A 21,515-nucleotide genomic window follows, 5' to 3' on the forward strand; every position below is an offset into this window, starting at 1 on the left:
TTCATTAGCTAGAAATTATCTAGACATAGGCAGATAATACTTAGGCTTAACCAATCTCACTTTGTTTTAAGAAACTTACATGTAATTTTCTTTTTTCGTTTCTAAAGATTTTATTTATTTGACAGAGATCACAAGTAGGCAGAGAGGCAGACAGAGAGAGAGAGAGGGAAGCAGGCTCCCTGCAGGGCAGAGAGCCTGATGCGGGACTCGATCCCAGGACCCTGAGATCATGACCTGAGCCAAAGGCAGCAGCTTAACCCACTGAGTCACCCAGGCGCCCCTACATGTACTTTTCTAAGTTGTGCCCTAATTATCTTAGTTACAGAACCTTATATAACTGAATTCTACTAATTTTATATGGTTTCTAATCCCACCCGCATGCCTTTTTTAACTGAATTTTTTAGGATAAAGATAGAGCAAGAAATCCTTTATAACTTGCTCTCTCTTTTCCCCAAACTACAAGAAAATGTTTTGGGGGCACCTGTGTGGCACAGTGGGTTGAGCATCCACATTTGGTTTGGGCTCAGATTGTGATCTCATGGTTGTGTGGGGCTCCATACTCAGAGTGGAGTCTGCTTGAGATTCCCTTCCCTTCTCCCTCTGCCCCCCCAATAAATAAATCTTAAAAAAGAATGTTTATTAATGGGAGAATAGATTTCTAGATAATTTCTCATCTGTAGCTTTCTTCTCAAATAGTACATGCATTAACACTGGGAGAAACACTGCTGACTCTTTTTTTTTTTTTTTTAAGATTTTATTTATTTATTTGACAGACAGAGATCACAACTAGGCAGAGAGGCAGGCAGAGAGAGGAGGAAGCAGGCTCCCCGCTGAGCGGAGAGCCCGATGCGGGGCTCGATCCCAGGACCATGACCCAAGCCAAAGGCAGAGGTTTTAACCCACTGAGACACCCAGGTGCCCCATCACTGCTAACTCTTTAAGCAGAGCCATAAAATAAGTGGGTTTGTGCTTTAGAAAGAATATGAGCTTATAATAACTGAAAATGCCATCTGCCCTCCCAAACAGAAGTTTACATTTCCTCTTCATCCACAATTTAGATGAATGCCTCTTTTTTGGAATTTATCTCACTGAATTACAAAAGCACTTTCTTCATGCATTTCTCAAACTAATTATGGAGAGGCCACAACTTCTTTTATATCTCTAGAACCTAACCCAGTTCCTGGCACACAATGAGTGTATAATTAAATACAGTCTTATCCAGTAGACCAATTCCTCCTGCTTTTTTCTTGTTTTCCAAAGTTGCTTAGTTCCTTTGTTTTTCCATTTCAATTTTAGAATAAGCTTGTCTATAAATACAAAACATTTTTGTTAGAATTTTGATAGGATTCTATTAAATCTGTATATCGATTTGGGGAGAAATGACATCTTTACTATGAACACAATCCATGTTCAATCCATGAACACAACTGATTTATTTAGAATTCCATTTATTAAGAACTTCTTTCTTTCATCAATGTTGTATACTTTTCATCACACATGTCTTGTACATGTTTTGCTAAATTTACACCTAAGTATTTCTTGAGTAAATATAAATGGCATTGTGTTCTTAATTTTGGCGTCCATATGGTTGGTTATTCTAGTGCATAGAAAATAATTGATTTTTATATCTTTATTTTGTAACTTGCAACTTTGATGAACTCACATATTAGTTTAAAAAATTTTTTTGTGAATTTCTTTGGATTTTCTACATAAATAGCCATGTCACCTGTAAATAAAAGCAGTTTCATTTCTTCTTTTATTATCTGTATGCCTATTATTCCCTATTTATGCTTTATTGCACTGGGTTGAACCTCCAGCACAGTACCGAATCAGGGTGGTGAGAATGGGCATTTTTCCCTTGTTCCCAGTTTTAGGGGGAAAGTATGCAGTCTTTCATCAAAAGTATAATCTTAGCTGTAGAGATGTTTTAGATGTTCTGTATAAAAGTCTGGAAGTTTAGCTCTATAACCTTTTTTCCAGAGCTTTCTCATGAATGATTACTAAGTTTTGTCAAAATTTTTTGTATAAATTTATATGATTATTAATGATTTTTCTACTTCAGCCTGAAGTGAATATGGTGAATAACACTGGCTGAGTTTTGAATATTGAGATAGCCTTGAATCCTTGGAATAGACCCCACTTGACCATAGTTGTAATTCTTTCTATATATTAATGAATTTTATTTGCTAATATTTTGTTAAGGGGTGTTACATTATTTTTGTGAAAGATATCGGTCTTTAATTTTCCTTTTTCTTGATATTGTCTTTTATGATTTTTCTATCAGAGTAATACTAACTTGATAAAATGAATTCAGAAATGTTCCCTCATCCTGTATTTTCTGAAAGATATTATATAAATGTTGATTCTTCCTTAAATATTCTGTAGAATTCTCCAGTGAAAACATCTAGACCCAATTGCTTCTCAGCCTTTTGGCTAAAATCAAGTGAAAACATCTAGATCTGGAGATTCCTTTGGGAGGAATTTTTAATTTATGAGTTAAATTTCCTTAAGAATTACAATTATTCAAATGACCTATATTGGGAGAGCTGTTGTAGTTTGTGTGTTTTGAAGAAGTGTTCTATTTCATCTAAATTGTCAAATTATGTTTGTAGAGTTGTTCACAGTATTCCTTTGTTACTGTTTTGATGTCTTCAGTATCTGTAGTGATTTCCCCTAAGTCATTTTTAATATTGGTAAATTATGTTTTATCTTTGTTTCCCATTCTCTTTCTCTCTGTGCTTTTAGCTGAGCATTTTTTTTTAAAGAATGTATTTATTTACTTGACAGAGAGAGAGAGACAGTGAGAGAGGGAACACAAGCAGGGGGAGTGGGAGAAGGAGAAGGAGAAGCAGGCTTCCCATGGAGCAGGGAGCCTGATGTGGGGCTCAATCCCAGGACCCTGGGATCATGACCTGAGCTGAAGGCAGATACTTACAGACTGAGCCACCCAGGCACCCCTTAGCTGAGTATTTTCTTTATTTTTTATTTTTTACTAACATATAACGTATTATTTGTTTCAGGCGTACAGGTCTGTGATTCATCAGTCTTAAACAATTCACAGCAATCACCATAGCACATACCTTCCCCAATATCCATCACCCAGCCACCCCATCCCTCCCATCCCCCTCCATTCCAGGAACCCTCAGTTTGAGATTAAGAGTCTCTCTCTCTCTCTCTCTCTCTTTTAAGATTTTATTTGAGAGAGAGAGAGAAAGTGAGAGAGAGCATGAGAGGGTAGAAGGTCAGAGGGAGAAGCAGACTCCCCATGGAGCTGGGAGCCCGATGCGGGACTCAGTCCCGGGACTCTAGGATCATGACCTGAGCCGAAGGCAGTCACTTAACCAACTGAGCCACTCAGGCACCCTAAGAGTCTCTTACGCTTTGTCTCCCTCTCTTGTTTCATTTTACCCTCCCGTCCCTATGATCCTCTGTCTTATTTCTCAAACTTCTCATGTCAGTGAGATCATATGATAATTGTCTTTCTCTGATTGACTTATTTTGTTTAGCATAATATCCTCTAGTTTCATTGACGCCATAACAAATGGCCAGATTTGGGGGGGGGGTTGATGGCTGCATAATATTTCATTTTTTATATATATATACACACACACACACACACACACACATACATACCACATCTTTATCCATTCATCTGTTGATGGACATCTGGGCTCTTTCCATATTTTGGCTATTGTGGACATTGCTGCTATGAACATTGGGGTGCACATGCCCCGTCAGGTCACTACATTTGTATTTTTAGGGTAAATACCCAGTAGTGCTATTGCTGGGTCGTAGGGTAGCTCTATTTTCAACTATTTGAGGAACCTCCATACTGTTTACTAGAGTGGCTACACCAGCTTGCATTCCCACCAATAGTGTAGGAGGGTTCCCCTTGCTCTGTGTCCTCGCCAGCACCTATCTTTTCCTGACCTGCTAATTTTACCCATTCTGACTGGTGTGAGGTGGTATCTCACTAGCTGAGTATTTTCTAATTAACCTGTCTTCCAGTTTCCTGTCTACTCTTCATTTGTGTCCAACCTGCCATTTCTTAATCATAATTGATGTTTATATTTTTCAATTCTAACATAAATGTTTGATATTTTCTGTGGACTCCAGTTCTCTGGTAAGTATTCTGTTTCTTATATCTAGTTTATATGTAGATCTATTTCTATAATCTGTGCTTTTTCTTGGTTCTGTTTTTTGGTATACCTAGTAATTTTTTAATGGAATGCCAGATGTATGTATGAAAATTATGTAGACTCTACTTGAGATTATCTTCTCCAGAGGAAGTTTAATTTAACTCCTAAAAAGCACTGAGTTTAAGGGAAGATCTAAATCCAATTAGGGATTTAAGTGCCTTGAGACTGGGTTGAAATTTTTATATGAACTGACCTATATCTTACTCACTCTTACAGTATAGCCCCTGAAAGCTTGAGGATTTACCACTGCATTCCATCACTTATAAATCTAAAATGCTTTAAAGAAAAAGAGGGTTTGGAATGTTTGGCTCAATTCAGTGCATTTCAGTCCTTCTAAGGGCTTATCTCCCAAATGATCAACATTTCTTTTTTAGATATCTAGTACTTTCAAAGAGGTGATTTCTTATTTATTTAATCCAGCTTTTAAAATTTTCATGGTTTTATTTTCTGCTTTAAGCAATAAGATCTATAAGTGGAAATGCTTACAGATGTTTTTAAGGTATATTAGGGGAGCCTGGTTGGTTCAGTCAGTTATGCATCTACCTTTGGCTCAGGTCATGATCCCAGGGTCCTAGGCAGGGAGCCTGCTTCTCCCTCTCCTCCCCATTCATGCACTCTCTCTCTCATAAGTAAAAAAAAAAAAAAAAAAATCTTTAAAAACAAAGATAGATAAGTTAAGAAAATCTATACCACGTTGCCTGTGTTTTCTCAGTGAAGTAGCAATCTAGGTCATAGACTAGGAAGTGAGAGAGCTTGGAATTTAATGATAAAATGTTTGAAGAGAATAACAAATGTTTGAAATAATCATAAGAAACTTGAAAGGGATGAGAACAAAGTAAAATTATTTGTTCCTTTTCCCAACATATATTGTAGATAATTTCTTCGTGGGTAATCTGACCAATGTTATTTCCTCATCCTAGGTGACCTACTGAAATACTTAATGGAAAATGAAGATTGTATTCACTTGTGCATTGTCGCATTTTCCATTGAGGTGAAGACAAATAAAATAATTCTTACTGGTCTTTTCAACAATCAGGCATATCATTCACCATCTCTGACCCTGGCAATATTAGACAATATTCTCCTCATGACAATTGCTGGCTCTAATGCTTCCATAACCGTCTTCAATAAACCTCAGCCACACTTTAAGGATAAAAAACAAAGTGGAACGTAAGTTATTCTTTTTATTAAAATTTGGTATTTCTTTTTTCTTTTTGTCTTTTTCTGATTTATTTCATTTAAGCGTAATGCCCTTGAGGTCTATTTGTGTTGTTGCAAATGGTAAGATCTTGTTTTTAAGGCTAAGTAATATTTCATTTTGTGTGTGTGTGTGTTTTAAGTTTGACTTATTTCACTCAGCATAATCTCCTCCAGTCCCGCCCATGTTGATACAAAAGTTGGGTATTCATCCTTTCTGATGGAGGCTAATACTCCATAGTATATGTGGACCATATCTTCTTTATTTATTAAAGATTTATTTATTTATTTGAGAGAGTGAGAGAGAGCAAGAGCAGAAGCAAGGGGGAGGGTCAAGGGAGAGGGAAAAGCAGACTCCCCACCTCAAGGGTAGATCCCAAGACCCCAGGATCATGACCTGAGCCAAAGACAGATGTTTAAGCAACTGAGCCACCCAGGTACCCCTACAATTTGATATTTTAAATGTATCTCTCCTATCTTGCATGATTACATTTACATGATTAAAAATAGCTATTGGTAGAAATTTATGTTTTCTGCTGTATTGATTTCCTGATATATCTACTTTTTTCCCTTCTGTAGATTATCGGATGGAGTCCAGGTGGCCTTATATATACATTTTGGCATGGCTCTTTTAATCAGTGGCTTTTCTCTCCTGACAGTGACTGAACGAGTCACTAAAGCAAAGCACATCCAACTTTTGAGTGGGGTTTCTGTCCCTGTGTACTGGCTTTCTGCTCTACTGTGGGATTTCATCATATTCTTCATTACCTGCTGCTTACTACTTGTAAGTGTTAGATACAGTTTGTTGAGGGTCCATTTTCCTTCCGTACCCCCCAGAAAATTCCTGTTTCCTAATTATGTAACTCAAAATGGGGAAATAGGGCCTTCGAAGAGGTGATAAAGTTAAAATGAAGTAGCTAGGGTATGCCTTAATCCATTCTGACTGGTATGCTTTTTAAGAAGATATTTAAACATACAAAAAGACACAAGGAGTGTGCACGCACATAGTGAAGACCATGTGGGGACACAGCCAAAAGGTGGACATTTGCAAGCCAAGGAAAGAAACCTTAGAAAAACCAACTCTAAGAGAAGATGGCGGCAGGGTAGGAGGATGCTAGGCTCATCTACTCCCAAGAACACAATTGGATAACTATCAAATAATTCTAAATACTCCAGAAATCAACCTGAAGACTGACAGAACAAACTCCACAACTAAAGGGAGAGAAGAGTCACATGATAGAAGGTAGGAAGTGTGGAGACCCATTTAGGGGAGAAAGAGATCACTGATGCAATGAAGGGGAGGGAGCTGTGGTCACAGAGAAGAGTGAGAGAGAGTAGAGCATAAGGGAATGCACAAGGCAAACATTTTCCTAAAGCCATGGCTGGGAAAATGAGAGGGTACAATTTTGGTGAGTTCTTGCAACCATCAGGGCTTAAAGCCTGGAGTTTTAGAATTCAGCATGTTTGGCTAGTATAGAGCCGTGAAGGCACTATGCTGCTCCTGGAACATAGAAACAATGATCTGAAAAACACCTGACACATGGGGGAGTGGGGGATTATTTTCTCTTCTCAGAGTGCTTCCCTGAGAGGTAACTTTAACAGAAATATCTCTCTGGGAGACAAAGGAACTGGCTGGGACTATTTGACCCCCCTGCCCCTCATCATAAATACACAACCACCTTCAGGAAGCAGTGCAGCACCTACACAAGCATGCTGCCTAATTTGCTTACAATAAGTCCCAGTGCTGTGGTGAGACTGCCCTTCCCAGTCAAGCATGTATCAGTCCCAGTGCAGTGGAACCTTTCCCCAGAAGACGAGCAGAAATCCCTGACCATACCACATCTCTCAACCAGAGTTCTGCTGGGCTTCAGTTCTAGTGGAAGTCATATCAGGTTTCATATAATAAGCAGACTAAAGCACACCTAGCTAAAACTTTCCACATTCTGGCCAAGAACCAAAGGAGAGTTTCTGCAGATGACTGGCCTGAAGGATAGAGCAAGAAAACACAATAGCGGAGCACACACAGCACACACCAGAGACTTTGAAGCACCAGGTTCTGGATACTACATGACCTCTTCTTAAAGCCATTTACTCTCAGGAGCAGGACACATAACTGGGTTTTCTAACACAAGAAAGCAATGACTTGGACAAAATGCCAAGACAGAAGAATTCATCCCAAATGAAAGAACAAGATAAGAGATCACAGCCAGATAGTTAGATGAAACTGATATAAGTAGCATGCCTGATAGAGAATTTAAAGCAACAATTGACTTGGTTAGATATTAGTTCTTTTATTTCTCCTAAAACTGATTCTCTAGTGTCTTCTATGCTTTTTGCAAGCCCAGCTAGTACCTTTATCATTTTTCTGAACTCTAGTTCTGACATCTTACTAATGTCCATATTGATTAGGTCCCTGATAGTCAGTACTGCCTCTTGTTCTCTCTTTGGATGTGAGTTTTTCTGTCTTGTCATTCTGTCCAGATAAAACTAGATGAATGATAGAATAAAATACTAAAATGGCAACAACAATCCCAGAGAAATATACACTAAACAAATCAGACCCAAAATTGGGGGGAAAAAAGAGAAAGAGAATATAATCAGACAGTGAGCAGAAGAGCAATACACCAGATTCTGTATGTATTTTGGTCTGCCTTTTAGAAAACTAAATCCCAAACTATAAAGAAAGAAAAAGGTATATATATGTATAAAAATAAAATTAAATACAGTGGAAGGATAGACTGTAGCTGTAAAAGTGGAAATTAAACAACAAGAAAAAAATGAAAGAGAAAGAACAACAAAAACAAAAGGAAGGGATATAAACAGGTGAAAAGAACAGAGCAATACACTATCTCTTGAGTGTATTTTGGTCAGTTTGTTAGAAGAAACTACGTCTCAAAATTTTGTAAAGAAAAAACTTATATATACAAAAATAAAATTAAATACATTGAAAAAATAGAATATAATTGTGAAGATGAAAATTAAAAGACACTTTAATAAAACAAAACAAAACAAAACAAAAAGAGAATATGATCAGGTGGGTGAATAGAAGAGCCATACACCAGATTTGGGGTGTATTTTGGTCTGGTAGAATAAACTGTATCCCATAAATTTAAAGAAAGAAAAAATTATAATATAAAAATAAGATTAACATAATGAAGGGGTAGAATATGACCATAAAAATGAAAATTTTAGGGGCGCCTTGGTGGCTCAGTGGGATAAAGCCTCTGCTTTCGGCTCAGGTCATGATTCCAGGGTCTTGGGATCGAGCCCTGCATCAGGCTCTCTGCTCAGCAGGGAGCCTGCTTCTTCCTGCCTCTCTGCCTACTTGTGATCTCTGTCTGTCAGATAAATAAAATCTTAAAAAAATGAAAATTTTAAAAAGATTTTTTAAAAGGTGTTGATAAAATAAGAAGTTGGTTGAAGAAGGAAAGAAGAAAACTTTTTTTAAAAGAAAATTTTAAAAATTAATGTTGAAAGATTAGAGAATCATGGGGAAAACAAAACAAAACAAAACAAAACATGAGATCTGTTTGCTATATTCCCCTAGCATTGGAGTTATGCAGTTCTCATTAATGGATGACTTGGTCTTGGCTAGATGTGTAATTGCTGATCTTCTGGGGGAAGGAACTGTTGCATTGATTCTCAAATGTCTTTGCACCAGGCAGAATTGCACCACCCTTGCCAGGGGGCCAGACTAAGTATTTCTGCTCTGGTTTGCTCTATGCGGCTTTTGTTCCCTGAAGACTTTCCCCACAGCTTTGAGGATAAGAATGAAAATGGTGGCCTCCCAATCTCCAGCACTGTGGAAACTCACAGACCATAATAAGAGATGAGGAAGGACACTATATTATGCTAAAAGGGTCTGTCAAACAATAAGATCTAACAATTTTAAATATCTATGCCCCTAACATGGGAGCAGCCAATTAGATAAGCCAATTAATAACAAAATCAAAGAAATACACTGAGAATAATACAATAGTAGTAAGGGACTTTAACACAGACCCCCACACTGCAATGGACAGATCATCCAAACAGAAGATCAACAGGGAATTAAGAACTTTGAATGACTCACTGGGGCAGATGGACTTCACAGATATATTCAGAACATCCCATCCCAAAGCAACAGAATACACATTCTTCTCTAGTGTACATGGAACATTCTCCAGAATAGATCACATACTGGGTCACAAATAAGGTCTCGACTGGTATCAAATGACTGGGATCATTCCCTGCATATTTTCAGACCACAGTGCTTTGAAACTGGAACTCAACCACAAGAAGTTGGAAAGCACTCCAATACATGAAGGTTAAAGAGCATCCTACTAAAGAATGAATGGGTCAACTGGGAAATTAAAGACGAATTTAAAAAAATTCATGGAAATAAGTGAAAATGAAAACACAACTGTTCAAAATCTTTGGGATAGAGCAAAGGTGGTAGTAAGAGGGAATTATATAGCATTATAAGCCTTTCTTAGGAAACAAGAAAGTTCTCAAATATACAACCTAACCCTTCACCCAAAGGAGCTGGAAAGGGAATAGCAAATAAAGCCTAAGCAGAGCAGAAGAAGAGAAATAATAAATATCAGAGTAGAAATCAATAAAATAGAAACCAAAAGAACAGTAGAACAGATCAACAAAACCAGGAGCTTTTTCTTTGAAAGAATTAATAGGCTTGATCAACACCTGGCCAGACTTAACAAAAAGGAAAGAGAAAGGGCCCAAATAAAGAAAATCATGAATAAAAGGGGAGCAATTGGGTGCCTGGGTGGCTCAGTGGGTTAAGCCGCTGTCTTCAGCTCAGGTCATGATCTCAGGGTCCTGGGATCGAGTCCCACATCGGGCTCTCTGCTCAGCAGGGAGCCTGTTTCCCTCTCTCTGCCTTCCTCTCTGCCTACTTGAGATCTCTCTCTCTGTCAAATAAATAAATAAAATCTTTAAAAAAAAAAGGGGGGGGAGTGAGCACAACCAACACCAAAGAAATGTAAACAATTGTAAGAACATATTATGAGCAGCTATATGCCAACAAATTAGATAATCTGGAAGAAATGGATGCATTTGTAGAGAAATATAATCTACCAAAACTGAACCAAGAAGAAATAGAAAGCCTGAACAAACCTGAAGAAAACCTGAAGCAGTAATCAAAAATTTCCCAACAAACAAGAGCCCAGAGCTAGAGGGCTACCCAGGAGATTTCTACCAAACATTTAAAGAAGAATTAATACATGTTCTTCTGAAGCTGTTTCCAAAAATAGACATAAAAGGAAAACTTCCAAACAGTTTTTATGAGGCCAGCATTACCTTGATCCCAAAACCAAAAAGGAGAATTACAGACCAATATTCCTGATCAACATGGATGCAAAAATTCTCTTAAAGGTAGTAGCCAATAGGAATCAACACTACGTTAAAAGATTATTCACCATGACCAAGTGGGATTTATTCCTGCACTCCAAGGTGGTTCAACCTCTGCAAATCAACCTGATAGATCACATAAATAAAAGGAATGACAAGAACCATATGATCCTCTCAATAGATGCAGAAAAAGCAGGACAGAATGTCCAATGGAAAAAAGATAGTCTTTTCAATAAATGGTGTTGGGAAAACTGGACAGCCACATGCAGAAGAAGGAAACTGAACTATTTCCTTACAACATACACAAAAATAGACTCAAAATGGATGAAAGACCTCAGTGTGAGATAGGAATCCATCAAAATCCTAGAAGAGAACATGCACAGCAACCTCTGTGACCTGGCCACAGCAACTTCTTGCTAGACACATTTCCAAAGGCAAGAGATAAAAGGCAAAAATGAACTATTGGACCTTCATCAAAAGAAAGGATTTTGCACAGCAAAGGAAACAGTTGACAAAACCAAGACAACTGACAGAATGAGAGAAGATATTTGCTAAAGACATATCAGATAAAGGGTTAGTATCCAAAATCTATAAATAACTTATCAAATTCAACACCCAAAAACCAAATAGTCCTATTAAGAAATGGGCAAGAGACATGAACAGACCTTTCTGCAAAGAAGACATCCAGATGGCCAACAGACACATGAAAAAGTGTTTAACATCACTCAGCATTAGGGAAATACAAATCAAAACCACAATGAGATACCATCTCACACCATTCAGAATGGCTAAAATTAATAAGTCAGGAAACAAAGGATGTTGGCAAGGATGTGGAGAAAGGGGAACCCTCCTACATTGTTAGTGGGAATGCAAGCTGGTACAGCCACTCTGGAAAACAGTATGGAGTTTCCTCAAAAAGTTGAAAGTAGAGCTTCCCTACAACTCAGTAATTGCACTGCTGGGTATTTACCCCAAAGATACAAATGTAGTAATTCAAAGGGGCACTTGCACCCCAATGTTCATAGCAGCAATGTCCACAATAGCCAAATTATGGAAATAGCCCAGATGTCCATTGATAGATGAAGAGATAAAGAAGATGTAAGCAATATCTATGATGGAATATTATGCAGCCATCAAAAAGACAAATCTTGCCATTTGCAACAATGTGGATAGAACTAGAGGGTATTATGCTAAGCGAAATAAGTCAATCAAAGAAAGATAATTATCATATGATCTCACTGATATGTGGAATTTAAGAAACAAAACAAAGGACCATAGGGGAAGAGAGGGAAAAAAGTGAAGTAAGACAAAACAAGAAAGAGAGATGAGCCATAAGAGACTCTTAATCTCAGGAAACAAACTGAGGGTTGCTGGGTGGGAGAAGGAAGGGGGGATGGGGTAATTGGGCTATGGACATTGGGGAGAGCATGTGTTATAATGAGCACTGGGTATTATATAAGACTGATGAATCACAGACCTGTACCCCTGAAACAAATAATACATTATATACTAATTAATCGAATTTAAATTAAATAAATAAATAATTTTTTAAAATGCAGGCCTATGCTATGATTGCATGTTATTAAATGACATATCTGTGTAACTGAAAATATTGTAATATATATTGTGAATATGCATCTATCCATTAGATAAAGAATCCATACATGTGAAGTTTTTATTTTTTATTTTTTTATTAAAAGATTCTATTTATTTGCGAGATTGAGAGAGAGAGAGCACAAGCAGGGGAACAGGCAAAGGGAGAGATATAAGCAGACTCTCTGCTGAGCAGGGAGCCTGATGTGGATCCCTATCCCAGGACCCCAGGATCATGACCTGAGCTGAAGGCAGACACTTAACCAACTGAGCCACCCAGGTACTCCTGTGTGAAAATGTTTTAAAAGTTGAATAGCAGGACAAAGAGTTTGTATTTTAAATAAATTGTGACCACTAAAAAAATAAATTTTAAAAAATTAAAAACAATTACTAAACCATAAAAAATAAAGCATAATCATAAAGATACTCATTGGGCTTGTGAAAAGAATGGAAGACATCAGGGAGACCCTTACCACAGAAACAGTAAAAAAGAGTTAAAAATGAACCCATCAGAAATGAAGAATGCAATAACTGAGATTAGAAATAGGTTTCATGTAATGAATAGTAGGCTGGAAGAAGCAGAGGAATGAATTAGTGATATAGAAGACAAAATAATGGAAAATAATGAAGCTGTACAAAAGAGAGAAAAAAAGAATTATGGAACATGAAAATAGACTTAGGTAACTCAGTGACTCCATCAAACATTATAACATCTGTTTTAAGAGTCCCAGAAGAAGAAGAGAGAGAAAAGGGGGCAGAAAACTTATGTGAGGAAATAATAGCTGAAAATTTCCCTTACCCAGGGAAGCAAACAGACAGCCAAATCCAGGAGGCACAGAGAACTCCCATCAAGATCAACAAAAGCAGGCCAATAAGATGTTTTATAATTAAATTTGCAAAATAAAGTGGTAAGAAAAAAATCTCAAAAATGCAAGACAGAAGAAGTCCTTAACATACAAGGGAAAACTCATAAGGTTAGCAGATCAGATCACAGCAAGCCAGAAGGACGTGGCATGATAAATTCAACATCCTGAATGGGAAAAAATCTGCAGCCAAGAATAGTCTGTCCAGCAAGGCTACCATTCAGAATAGAAGAAAACATAGTTTCCCAGACAAGCAAAAACTAAAGAAGTTTGTGACCACTAAACCAGCTCTGTAAGAAATATTAAAGAGGATTTTTTGGAAAGAAAAAACCAAAAAATGACAAAGGCAAGAAAGGACCAGAGAAAATCTCCAAAAATGACCAAACAAATAATAAAATAGCAGTAAATATGTATCTGTCAATAATTAAGCCCCAGAGTTTCTTGGGTGGATGTGATGGGAGTGGGGAGTAGGGTAGGGAGTAGGAGACTTGGTTCAAAAGTATGATAGGTAAGGTATAACCAGAGATAAAAAATCTTTAACAAAATAGGCTCTCTAGAATAATTATCTTTCTGGGAAAGGTGAGAGTTAGCCTTACTGGGGGAAAGTATACTGATTTGTTAATTAAAAAACCATTCTGGGTAGAAAAAAAATAAAGGGAATTATGGTGGTTCTGCTCATTGGACTATCCTCTGATGAAGTACAGGTAGAAGTATCTTACTTCATGCTCCTAGTTTGAAGTATTTTTTAGAGGTTAATTCATTTAATTGATAAATACTTCCATCCTAAATAGCAATAAGACTTGCTATCTCCTCTATAAACATTCTGGCTTGCATTATTTTTGACTTGCCCTTCACCTTGCCTTTATCTCTATGCACTCTGTGTTTCAGGGAGCATTCAAATTGTGCCAGCTGGATATTTACATCACAGATTACCGTTTTCTGGACACAATGCTGATCTTCATGCTCTATGGCTGGTCTGCCATTCCCCTTACATACCTGCTGAGCTTCCTGTTCACTAGAAGTACTTCTGCCTACATCAAACTTGTCCTGTTCAACTACCTTTCAGGCATTTTCAGTCTCCTCATAGATGTCACACTTCAATTCGGTAAGGGTAAGGGCTTCATAAAGTTTCTCTTTACACAGAAGGCAGCAGTAAATAAGTAGAAAGGGACTAAGGACGTTAGTAGACAATTAAGTTCTAGGTTTTGGGAAAATCCTGTACTTGATGTAAGTCATAAAATTATTTCTGAGTGCCTATAATATTCTGGGTGCTTTGTTAGAGCTGGGATCCTCATGCTGAACTGATGGGGCTGAACGTGACCTACAAGTCCTTCGACAAGTTTACTCTAATAACTCCATTTCCTTTACCACATAACTTCACCACCTCCAGTAACTCCATCACATGACTTAAGGAATCTGTTTTGCAACAGATATGGGAAATTTTTGGAACATTTGTCCTGACACTCATTTGCCAGCAAGGGAGAGTGAAGAAAAAAAGCAGCTTTCTTTTTAAAAGAGCCGGTCTCAGAAAGAATAAATTCTGTCTCAAATATATGAGGCCATTATTATCTTTAAAGGTGTTCCGCCTTGATGATATGGCAGTTTGTATTTGTAGTGAGGTGAAGAGAGGGAAGTGTGGAGGGAAATCTTGAGTTCTTGGGAGAGGCTGATAGTTTTGTTTTTTGGAAGAAAAGGTTTTATGGTGTGGCTTTTCTTCCCTAATTCAAAGAAAAGTCACAAGTTTGTGAACACCCTAACAAGATTTTCCAGGAAGAAAATCTCTATATGCATCTGACATAGACATAATTATTTAAGCCCATTTTTTCCTACCTTCCAGGAATGGTTTCTATGGTATTCTTGAATTTGTATTTCCTCCTTTTCCTTCTTTGATTTTAGATTTGGGAAGATCATCACGTTGTTGTAAATGGAGTTGGTGATTCCCCCTCTAATGTGCCTTTCAATAGACCTCAGCACTTTTTCACATCCTCACTTTGTTGTTGCTCCACAAACACTGGCTCCTGCCTTGTTCCCTTGGCCCTTCACTGGTCATAAAAGAATAGCTTGTAATTTCCTTTGAGAACGAATGTTTCACATACATAAGACTCAGGCTTACGCATAGCTGATGAAAAAACTTGTTAACAGATATGACTTAGCACTCATTCTCACAAAAGGGTACCCAAATTATGGAAAGCAGATGTTTGTATATTGTTGCACACTTGTCAAAAGAGTGCTACTTCATGATGTGAGGAAGACTCACTTGAAAGCATTTGAGTCTGTGAGCCCTAATCTAAAAGGAAATGATCACTTAAGGGGCTAAAGAGAAATAGTTGTTTCAGAGTAAGACTAGGAATAAATTAATGTTTTAGAAAATTTTTGAAGGAGTTTTTTAGGAGGACTATGTTGCAAAGAGTAATGCAAAGTAGGATGAGAACAAAATGGAAGCCAGTAGATTTGGCAATTAGAAAATCAAAGGAGACTTCCATTTTTAAGCAGCAGAACAAATGCTATGATACTATGATACAAAAATAATGAACTGAGAAGAAAGTATGGAATTGGCAGAGGCCAACAATAAAATGAAAACAAGTGTCCCCAAAGGTAAGCAAGCATCAAAGATAGCTTTGACTTGTGGTTATTGACAGTATCTGTTGACCTTAATTTTCCATTTTATAAGTTGTGTGGAACTTAGAAGTCAGAATAAAGAGCATAAAGATATAACAAAGATTTAATATCTTCTATTAAAATTAGAAGTTCAAAGGGCTATGTCCTCATTATAAGGAAGAACAAAACTAACACCACAATAGGACACAGAAAGGAAATTTGTAAAGATTGATTTGGCACTGAAGTGAAGAATAATTTCCCTTTGGAATTTTTAAACACATGCAACTATTCATACTGGCTTGTGTCCTGAAATCAGAGAACCAATGTAAGCTGAAAAACATAACCTGATAATTTATTTTAAGTAATCTCGGTTGGTTGTGCCCTCAGGTGAATGGCAAAGGGACACATAATTCCTTGACTTTAAAGGATTCCCATAGTTATATTTGCTGGAGAACTTAAGATCGAATAAAGGAACAAAAGAAGGAAAAGAGGAAAAAACCAAGGTCTGAAGAGCAAGTGTTAGTAAAAACCACAAATTGTAGAATCAGAATCAGACCCGCAAAATTAAGATTTGGGATTTTTAGAATGATATAAAATATGTATGCCTAAAATATTTAAATTGTAACAGAGTCTTAGGAATATGAGCAAATAATAGAATATAAATGATAGAACATATAACAAATAATAGAACATGTATCATATATGTTATATATGCATACAATATAAATATATGTTTAAATTATTAATATGTATAATATGTGTGTTTAATAAATTGTAAAAGAGTGTCTCAGGAATATATGTATATAGTATATATATGTAACATATATCATGGAATATATAATAAATAATAGAAATATATACATTTATGCATGTGCTATATATGTACATGTATGTTTTTTATATGCATTTTATATACACACACACACACACAGATAGAGAGAGAGAGAACAAGTAGATCTGGAAAAGATCCAAAAAGAATCCTGAGAAATGTTAAGATTTAATAATAATTTAAATTAAGAACTCAATGGATAGAAGTGACACCGTATAGATGGGTATTGTTTTTTATCCATTCCGTCACCCTATGTCTTTTGATTGGAGCTTTTAGCCCATTTACATTGAAAGTAATTACTGAAAGATATGTATTCATTGCCATTTTATTACTTGCTTTGTGGTTGTTTCTGAAGTTTTCCCCTGATCTTTTCTTGTCTTTCATGTTTTGTTTATTTTCTTTAGTGATATATTTAGAGTTCTTTACAAATTTATTTGTGGTTTTCGACTTGTGGTTACCATTAGGTTTGTATATGACATGTCCTGCATATAGTAGTCTATATTACGTCGATGGTCATTTAAGTTTGATGGGGCGCCTGGGTGGCTCAGTGGGTTAAAGCCTCTGCCTTCGGCTCGGGTGGTGATCCCAGGGTTCTGGGATCGAGCCCCATATCGGGCTCTCTGCTCAGCGGGGAGTCTGCTTCCTCCTCTCTCTCTGCCTGCCTCTCTGCCTACTTGTGATTTCTGTCTGTCAAATAAATAAATAAATAAATGAATAAATAAATAAAAGTGTGAACCCGTTCTTTTCTCCTCTCCATTTTAGGTGTATATGTTATACTTTATATTTTTTGTGAAATTATATACAATTAAAATTTAGTTCCACAGCTACAATGGGCACATTTCAAGTGCTCAGTAGCCAGTTGTGTGTATTGGTACAGCTATAGAACTATTCTGTATTCATAAAAAGATAGTGCTGGTATATATTGTGCCATTTTTGGTATCTGTTTAATTGACTAATATCCTGGATTTTTCAATCTGGATCAATTACTTGACACTGGACAGAATCACCATGGGTTGGACACTTGAGTTTTGCTCTTGGCCATCTATCTCTCTTTGCCCAAAGTGTCTTATATGAAATTTCTGTTTAGACTAGATTTTATCTTCTTTGTAAAAAACTGAATTCATGATCAGGATTCCATAATGTCAATTTAGAAATTAAGCATGTTTATATTATCAGGAATTTAGTCTCTAATAATTGTTCATATTAAATACATTCTTGAACAATTATCACATGATCTCCCTGATATGAGGGAGAGGCAACATGGGGGGTTTGGGGGTTAGGAAAGGAATAAATGAAACAAGATGGGATTGGGAGGAAGACAAGCCATAAGAGACTCTTAGTCTCACAAAACAAACTGAGGGTTGTCAGTGGGGAGGGGGAAAAGGGAGAGGTTGGTTGGGTTATGGACATTGGGGAAGGTATGCGCTATGGTGAGTGCTGTGAAGTATAAACCTGGTGATTCACAGACCTGTACCCCTGGGGCTAATAATACATTATATGTTAATAAAAATTTTTTTTTAAATTAAAAAAAATACATTCTTGAGACAGACAGTAATTATCTATCAGCTGGTTCCTTGAAGATTTTTCTACTCTCAAACATGTCATAATTTCCCTAATTGCTCCCTACTATTGAATTATAGGCTTTATCTCCAACTTCTACTTTATTCCCTTACTTGACCGATTAGGATTAGAAATATAAAAAATAGTAGTGGTTTCCTATCCATATCAGGTGTCAGGAAGTCTTATAACATGGCCACCCACTTCACCAAAGAGACTTTTCAGAACTCTGCGGTATCAACACAAAATGTGTCACTGGGTGTCAATTGGAACAACTTATTGGGAAGTAATTAGTGTTCTTCAAATATAATAATCTGTTTTTTTAATTCCCTGAGCTTGCTTTGACCATCCTTGGTGGATTTGTTGTCCTGGAGAAAGTTAATTTCCTATAATGAAATCTAATCTTATCATCTTTTTTAGAAGTTCAACATAAGATGTCAAAAACCACCAGAGCCTTCATACTTAATTCATTACTGTTCTTTCCCAATTACAACCTTGCGAAGTGTATCAGTGACTATTTTACTTTCCACCAGATAAAGAAATGGTGCTCTGGAAATAAGCCTCCTATCTACCTTAATTGTAGTAAAGAAAGTAAGTATTATTAACCTTAAACATAAAATCGCCAGTAATTTTTCCAGCAAAAATGGGTTAACTGGGGAATGGCACAGAATTGCAATACAGGACAAGCAAGTTGGAGCAAATCATAGGCAAGTCTCACAAGCATTGTTTTAGAGAGGAATATTATTCAGGATGAGGGAGGAAGCTGGGACAGACGTTTGAAAAAAAAAAAAAAATGTCCATTGGAGAGAAGCAAGAGTTTAAGGTGATGACTTTCTAGTTGGCTGAGTTGCAGGAGTAGTCAGTTTCTCATAGGAGATACAGTGTACATTTTTGTTGTTGTTGTTGGGGCCTGTCATGGATGATTCTTTCCTATTGAAGAGTCTTCTTTTGGATCTATAATTGATAATTCTTCTTGTCATTAACAAGTGGTAGGGTGTGAGAATTCCCCCTGCTGGCCTCCTGACTCCACTTTAGAGAAGCTTCCCTTTATTAATCTTCACAGTATTCTTGGCATCCCTAAGCCTAAGAAATTAGTCTCAGGCTTAACCCATGAGACATGTGGGAAATCAGATCTTCTTTCAAAAGAGGGAGTCAGGACACGCGTTCAATACGTAGGTCATTTTGCAAAACTAGGGGGGAAACCTTTGGAAATATAATAAGACCTCAAAAGCAAAGCCAAGGTAAGTTTAAAGTAGTCATCAGATATAAAAATAAGAGCTACTAATAATCAACCATCTAGTAACTACATACATTATTTTAAATTGTCACAACTTCAAGTTCTCAGTTTTTTATACTCATTTCAAGGAAGAGGACTATGTGCCATATGCCACTCAGCTTTTATGGTCCAGAACTGGGATTCACTGTTTATGTTCCCTCATTGCATAATGCATTTCATCTTTGGAAAAGAACCTCCAGAGGAAGAATTTGTGTTATATTTACTTTTCCTATTTTCCACCACCACCACCACTCATAATCACCCACACTTACCTGCCCACAACTTATTTGAAGGAGTGGATGAAATCCATTCTCCAGTGTTTAATAGAGTATCTGCATGTAGAGGAATTCAACTGTTTTTCGGTTTTTGTTTTTGTTTTTTTATTGTTGTTATTGTCATTTTAGATAAATAGGTAAAGTTCAGGATGTGGTAATTTGGGTGATAAAGAGATGTACAGTAAAGGAAAAAAAAAACAGAAAGAAAAGTAAGAGAAAAGCAAACAGTACTGCAGATTTTTTGAAAAGGGTAAACATTCATGTTAACTTTAGAAATCCTCATGGTGGTGCTGTATCATTTAGTAGGTAATTTTGAAAATACCTTACTTTGGTGAGAGTGGGCAGAGTGAGAAGGAATACTTAGTAAGCCAGATCTTACCTAGAACTGTAGTCAATGACCTCAGAGGGAAGCTCAGTGTTCAGAAATATAAGTTGTATGATAATAAATTTTAGGGGATGAAGTGAGGTAGAAAGAAATGGAAGAGAAACATTTCAGGTAAAATATAGTGACATGGAAAGTTAGGTATTATTGAGTCTCCATAGGAGCAGGGAATATTTTGCACAATGTAGAAGTGTTCCAGTTTCTCTATACCGCCTCCAACAACTGTTATTTTCCATTTTTTAAAAATTATATAGCCTTTCTAATAGGTATGAAGTTGTATCACATTATTGTTTCAATTTGCATCTCTCTAATGTTACCAGTGATGTTGAGCATCTTTTTGTTACCTGTTATCCATTCATGTATTTTTTTCATAGAAATTCAAGTATATAGTTTTCTTGTAACAGAAATTCTATGTCTTTTATTCAACTTTCTTCTCAAAGCTCAAGAAATATCACTAATGGTCATTTTTACCTTTTAAAGCAAAGTGTTATCTTTTATACAAGTATTTGCACTTTAATACTTTCTTCTAATTATTAACTTAAGATTTCACATGTCTGAAAGGATTTGGGGCATATTTTTAATGGCATCCAATAATAATAAGCATATCAGTAAATATATTAATATTTATATGCTTACTTGATTATTATATATTATATTCATGAAATTAACCTTCAGAATTCATTGTTGAAAAGTTATTTGGGTAGTAGGATAACCACTTTTCACACTCCAAATAGTTTACTTGTCCCAATTTAGCCTAATACTTCATTTCATCTTTTATTTCTCCTTTATTGTTTTTTAGTCCTTGTTTATGGTGTATTAAGATCGCTCCCTTTCAATTCACCCCCCCTCCCCTGCCATTCTCAGGAACTGCAAAGAACATTTATTCTTTGGAAGAGAAAATGATTGGAAAGTACATGATTATAATGAGTATCACAGGCTATATTTGCCTTCTCTTCATTTTCTTTTTGGACACTACTTTGTGGAAGATAAGAACATTTTTCAATCAATATATTTACTTTGGTATCTATAAGACATTCAGGAAGGTGAGTTAATTATGCGGGAGCCTTAACTCCAAGCAGAATCTTTTAAAAACGGGGCGGGGGGGGGTGCTTGGGTGGCTCAGTTGGTTAAGCCTCTGCCTTTGGCTCAGGTCATGATCTCAGAGTCCTGGTTCAAGCCCCACATCGGGCTTCCTGCTAGTGGAGAGTCTGTTTCTCTCTCTCCTTTTGCCTCTCCCTGGCTTGTGCTCACATTCTGTCTTGCTCACTGTCTCTCAAATAAATAAATCTTAAAAAAAATAATAATAACTCCAAGCAACTGGAACATTAGACCTAAAAATCATGTATATCTATACATGACTATCTCAGTTACTGGTACTCAGTTACTGGTACTCAGTA

The 21,515-nt window shown here is 36.6% G+C and overlaps 1 protein-coding gene across 1 annotated transcript in view; it reads left to right on the forward strand.

Annotated features, from left to right (window-relative positions):
* Window positions 1-21,515, forward strand: part of LOC111146224 (ATP-binding cassette sub-family A member 3-like) — a 117,373-nt gene that overhangs the window by 60,568 nt on the left and 35,290 nt on the right. The window contains exons 19-23 of the mRNA XM_022501678.1: window positions 5,120-5,369; window positions 5,976-6,180; window positions 14,090-14,306; window positions 18,606-18,776; window positions 20,983-21,161. Coding sequence (XP_022357386.1) covers window positions 5,120-5,369; window positions 5,976-6,180; window positions 14,090-14,306; window positions 18,606-18,776; window positions 20,983-21,161 — 1,022 coding nt within the window. The remainder of the gene's footprint in view (window positions 1-5,119; window positions 5,370-5,975; window positions 6,181-14,089; window positions 14,307-18,605; window positions 18,777-20,982; window positions 21,162-21,515) is intronic.

Source organism: Enhydra lutris, unplaced genomic scaffold, assembly GCF_002288905.1.
Source record: "Enhydra lutris kenyoni isolate GAN:26980312 unplaced genomic scaffold, ASM228890v2 scaffoldscaffold13, whole genome shotgun sequence".
NCBI lineage: Eukaryota > Metazoa > Chordata > Mammalia > Carnivora > Mustelidae > Enhydra > Enhydra lutris.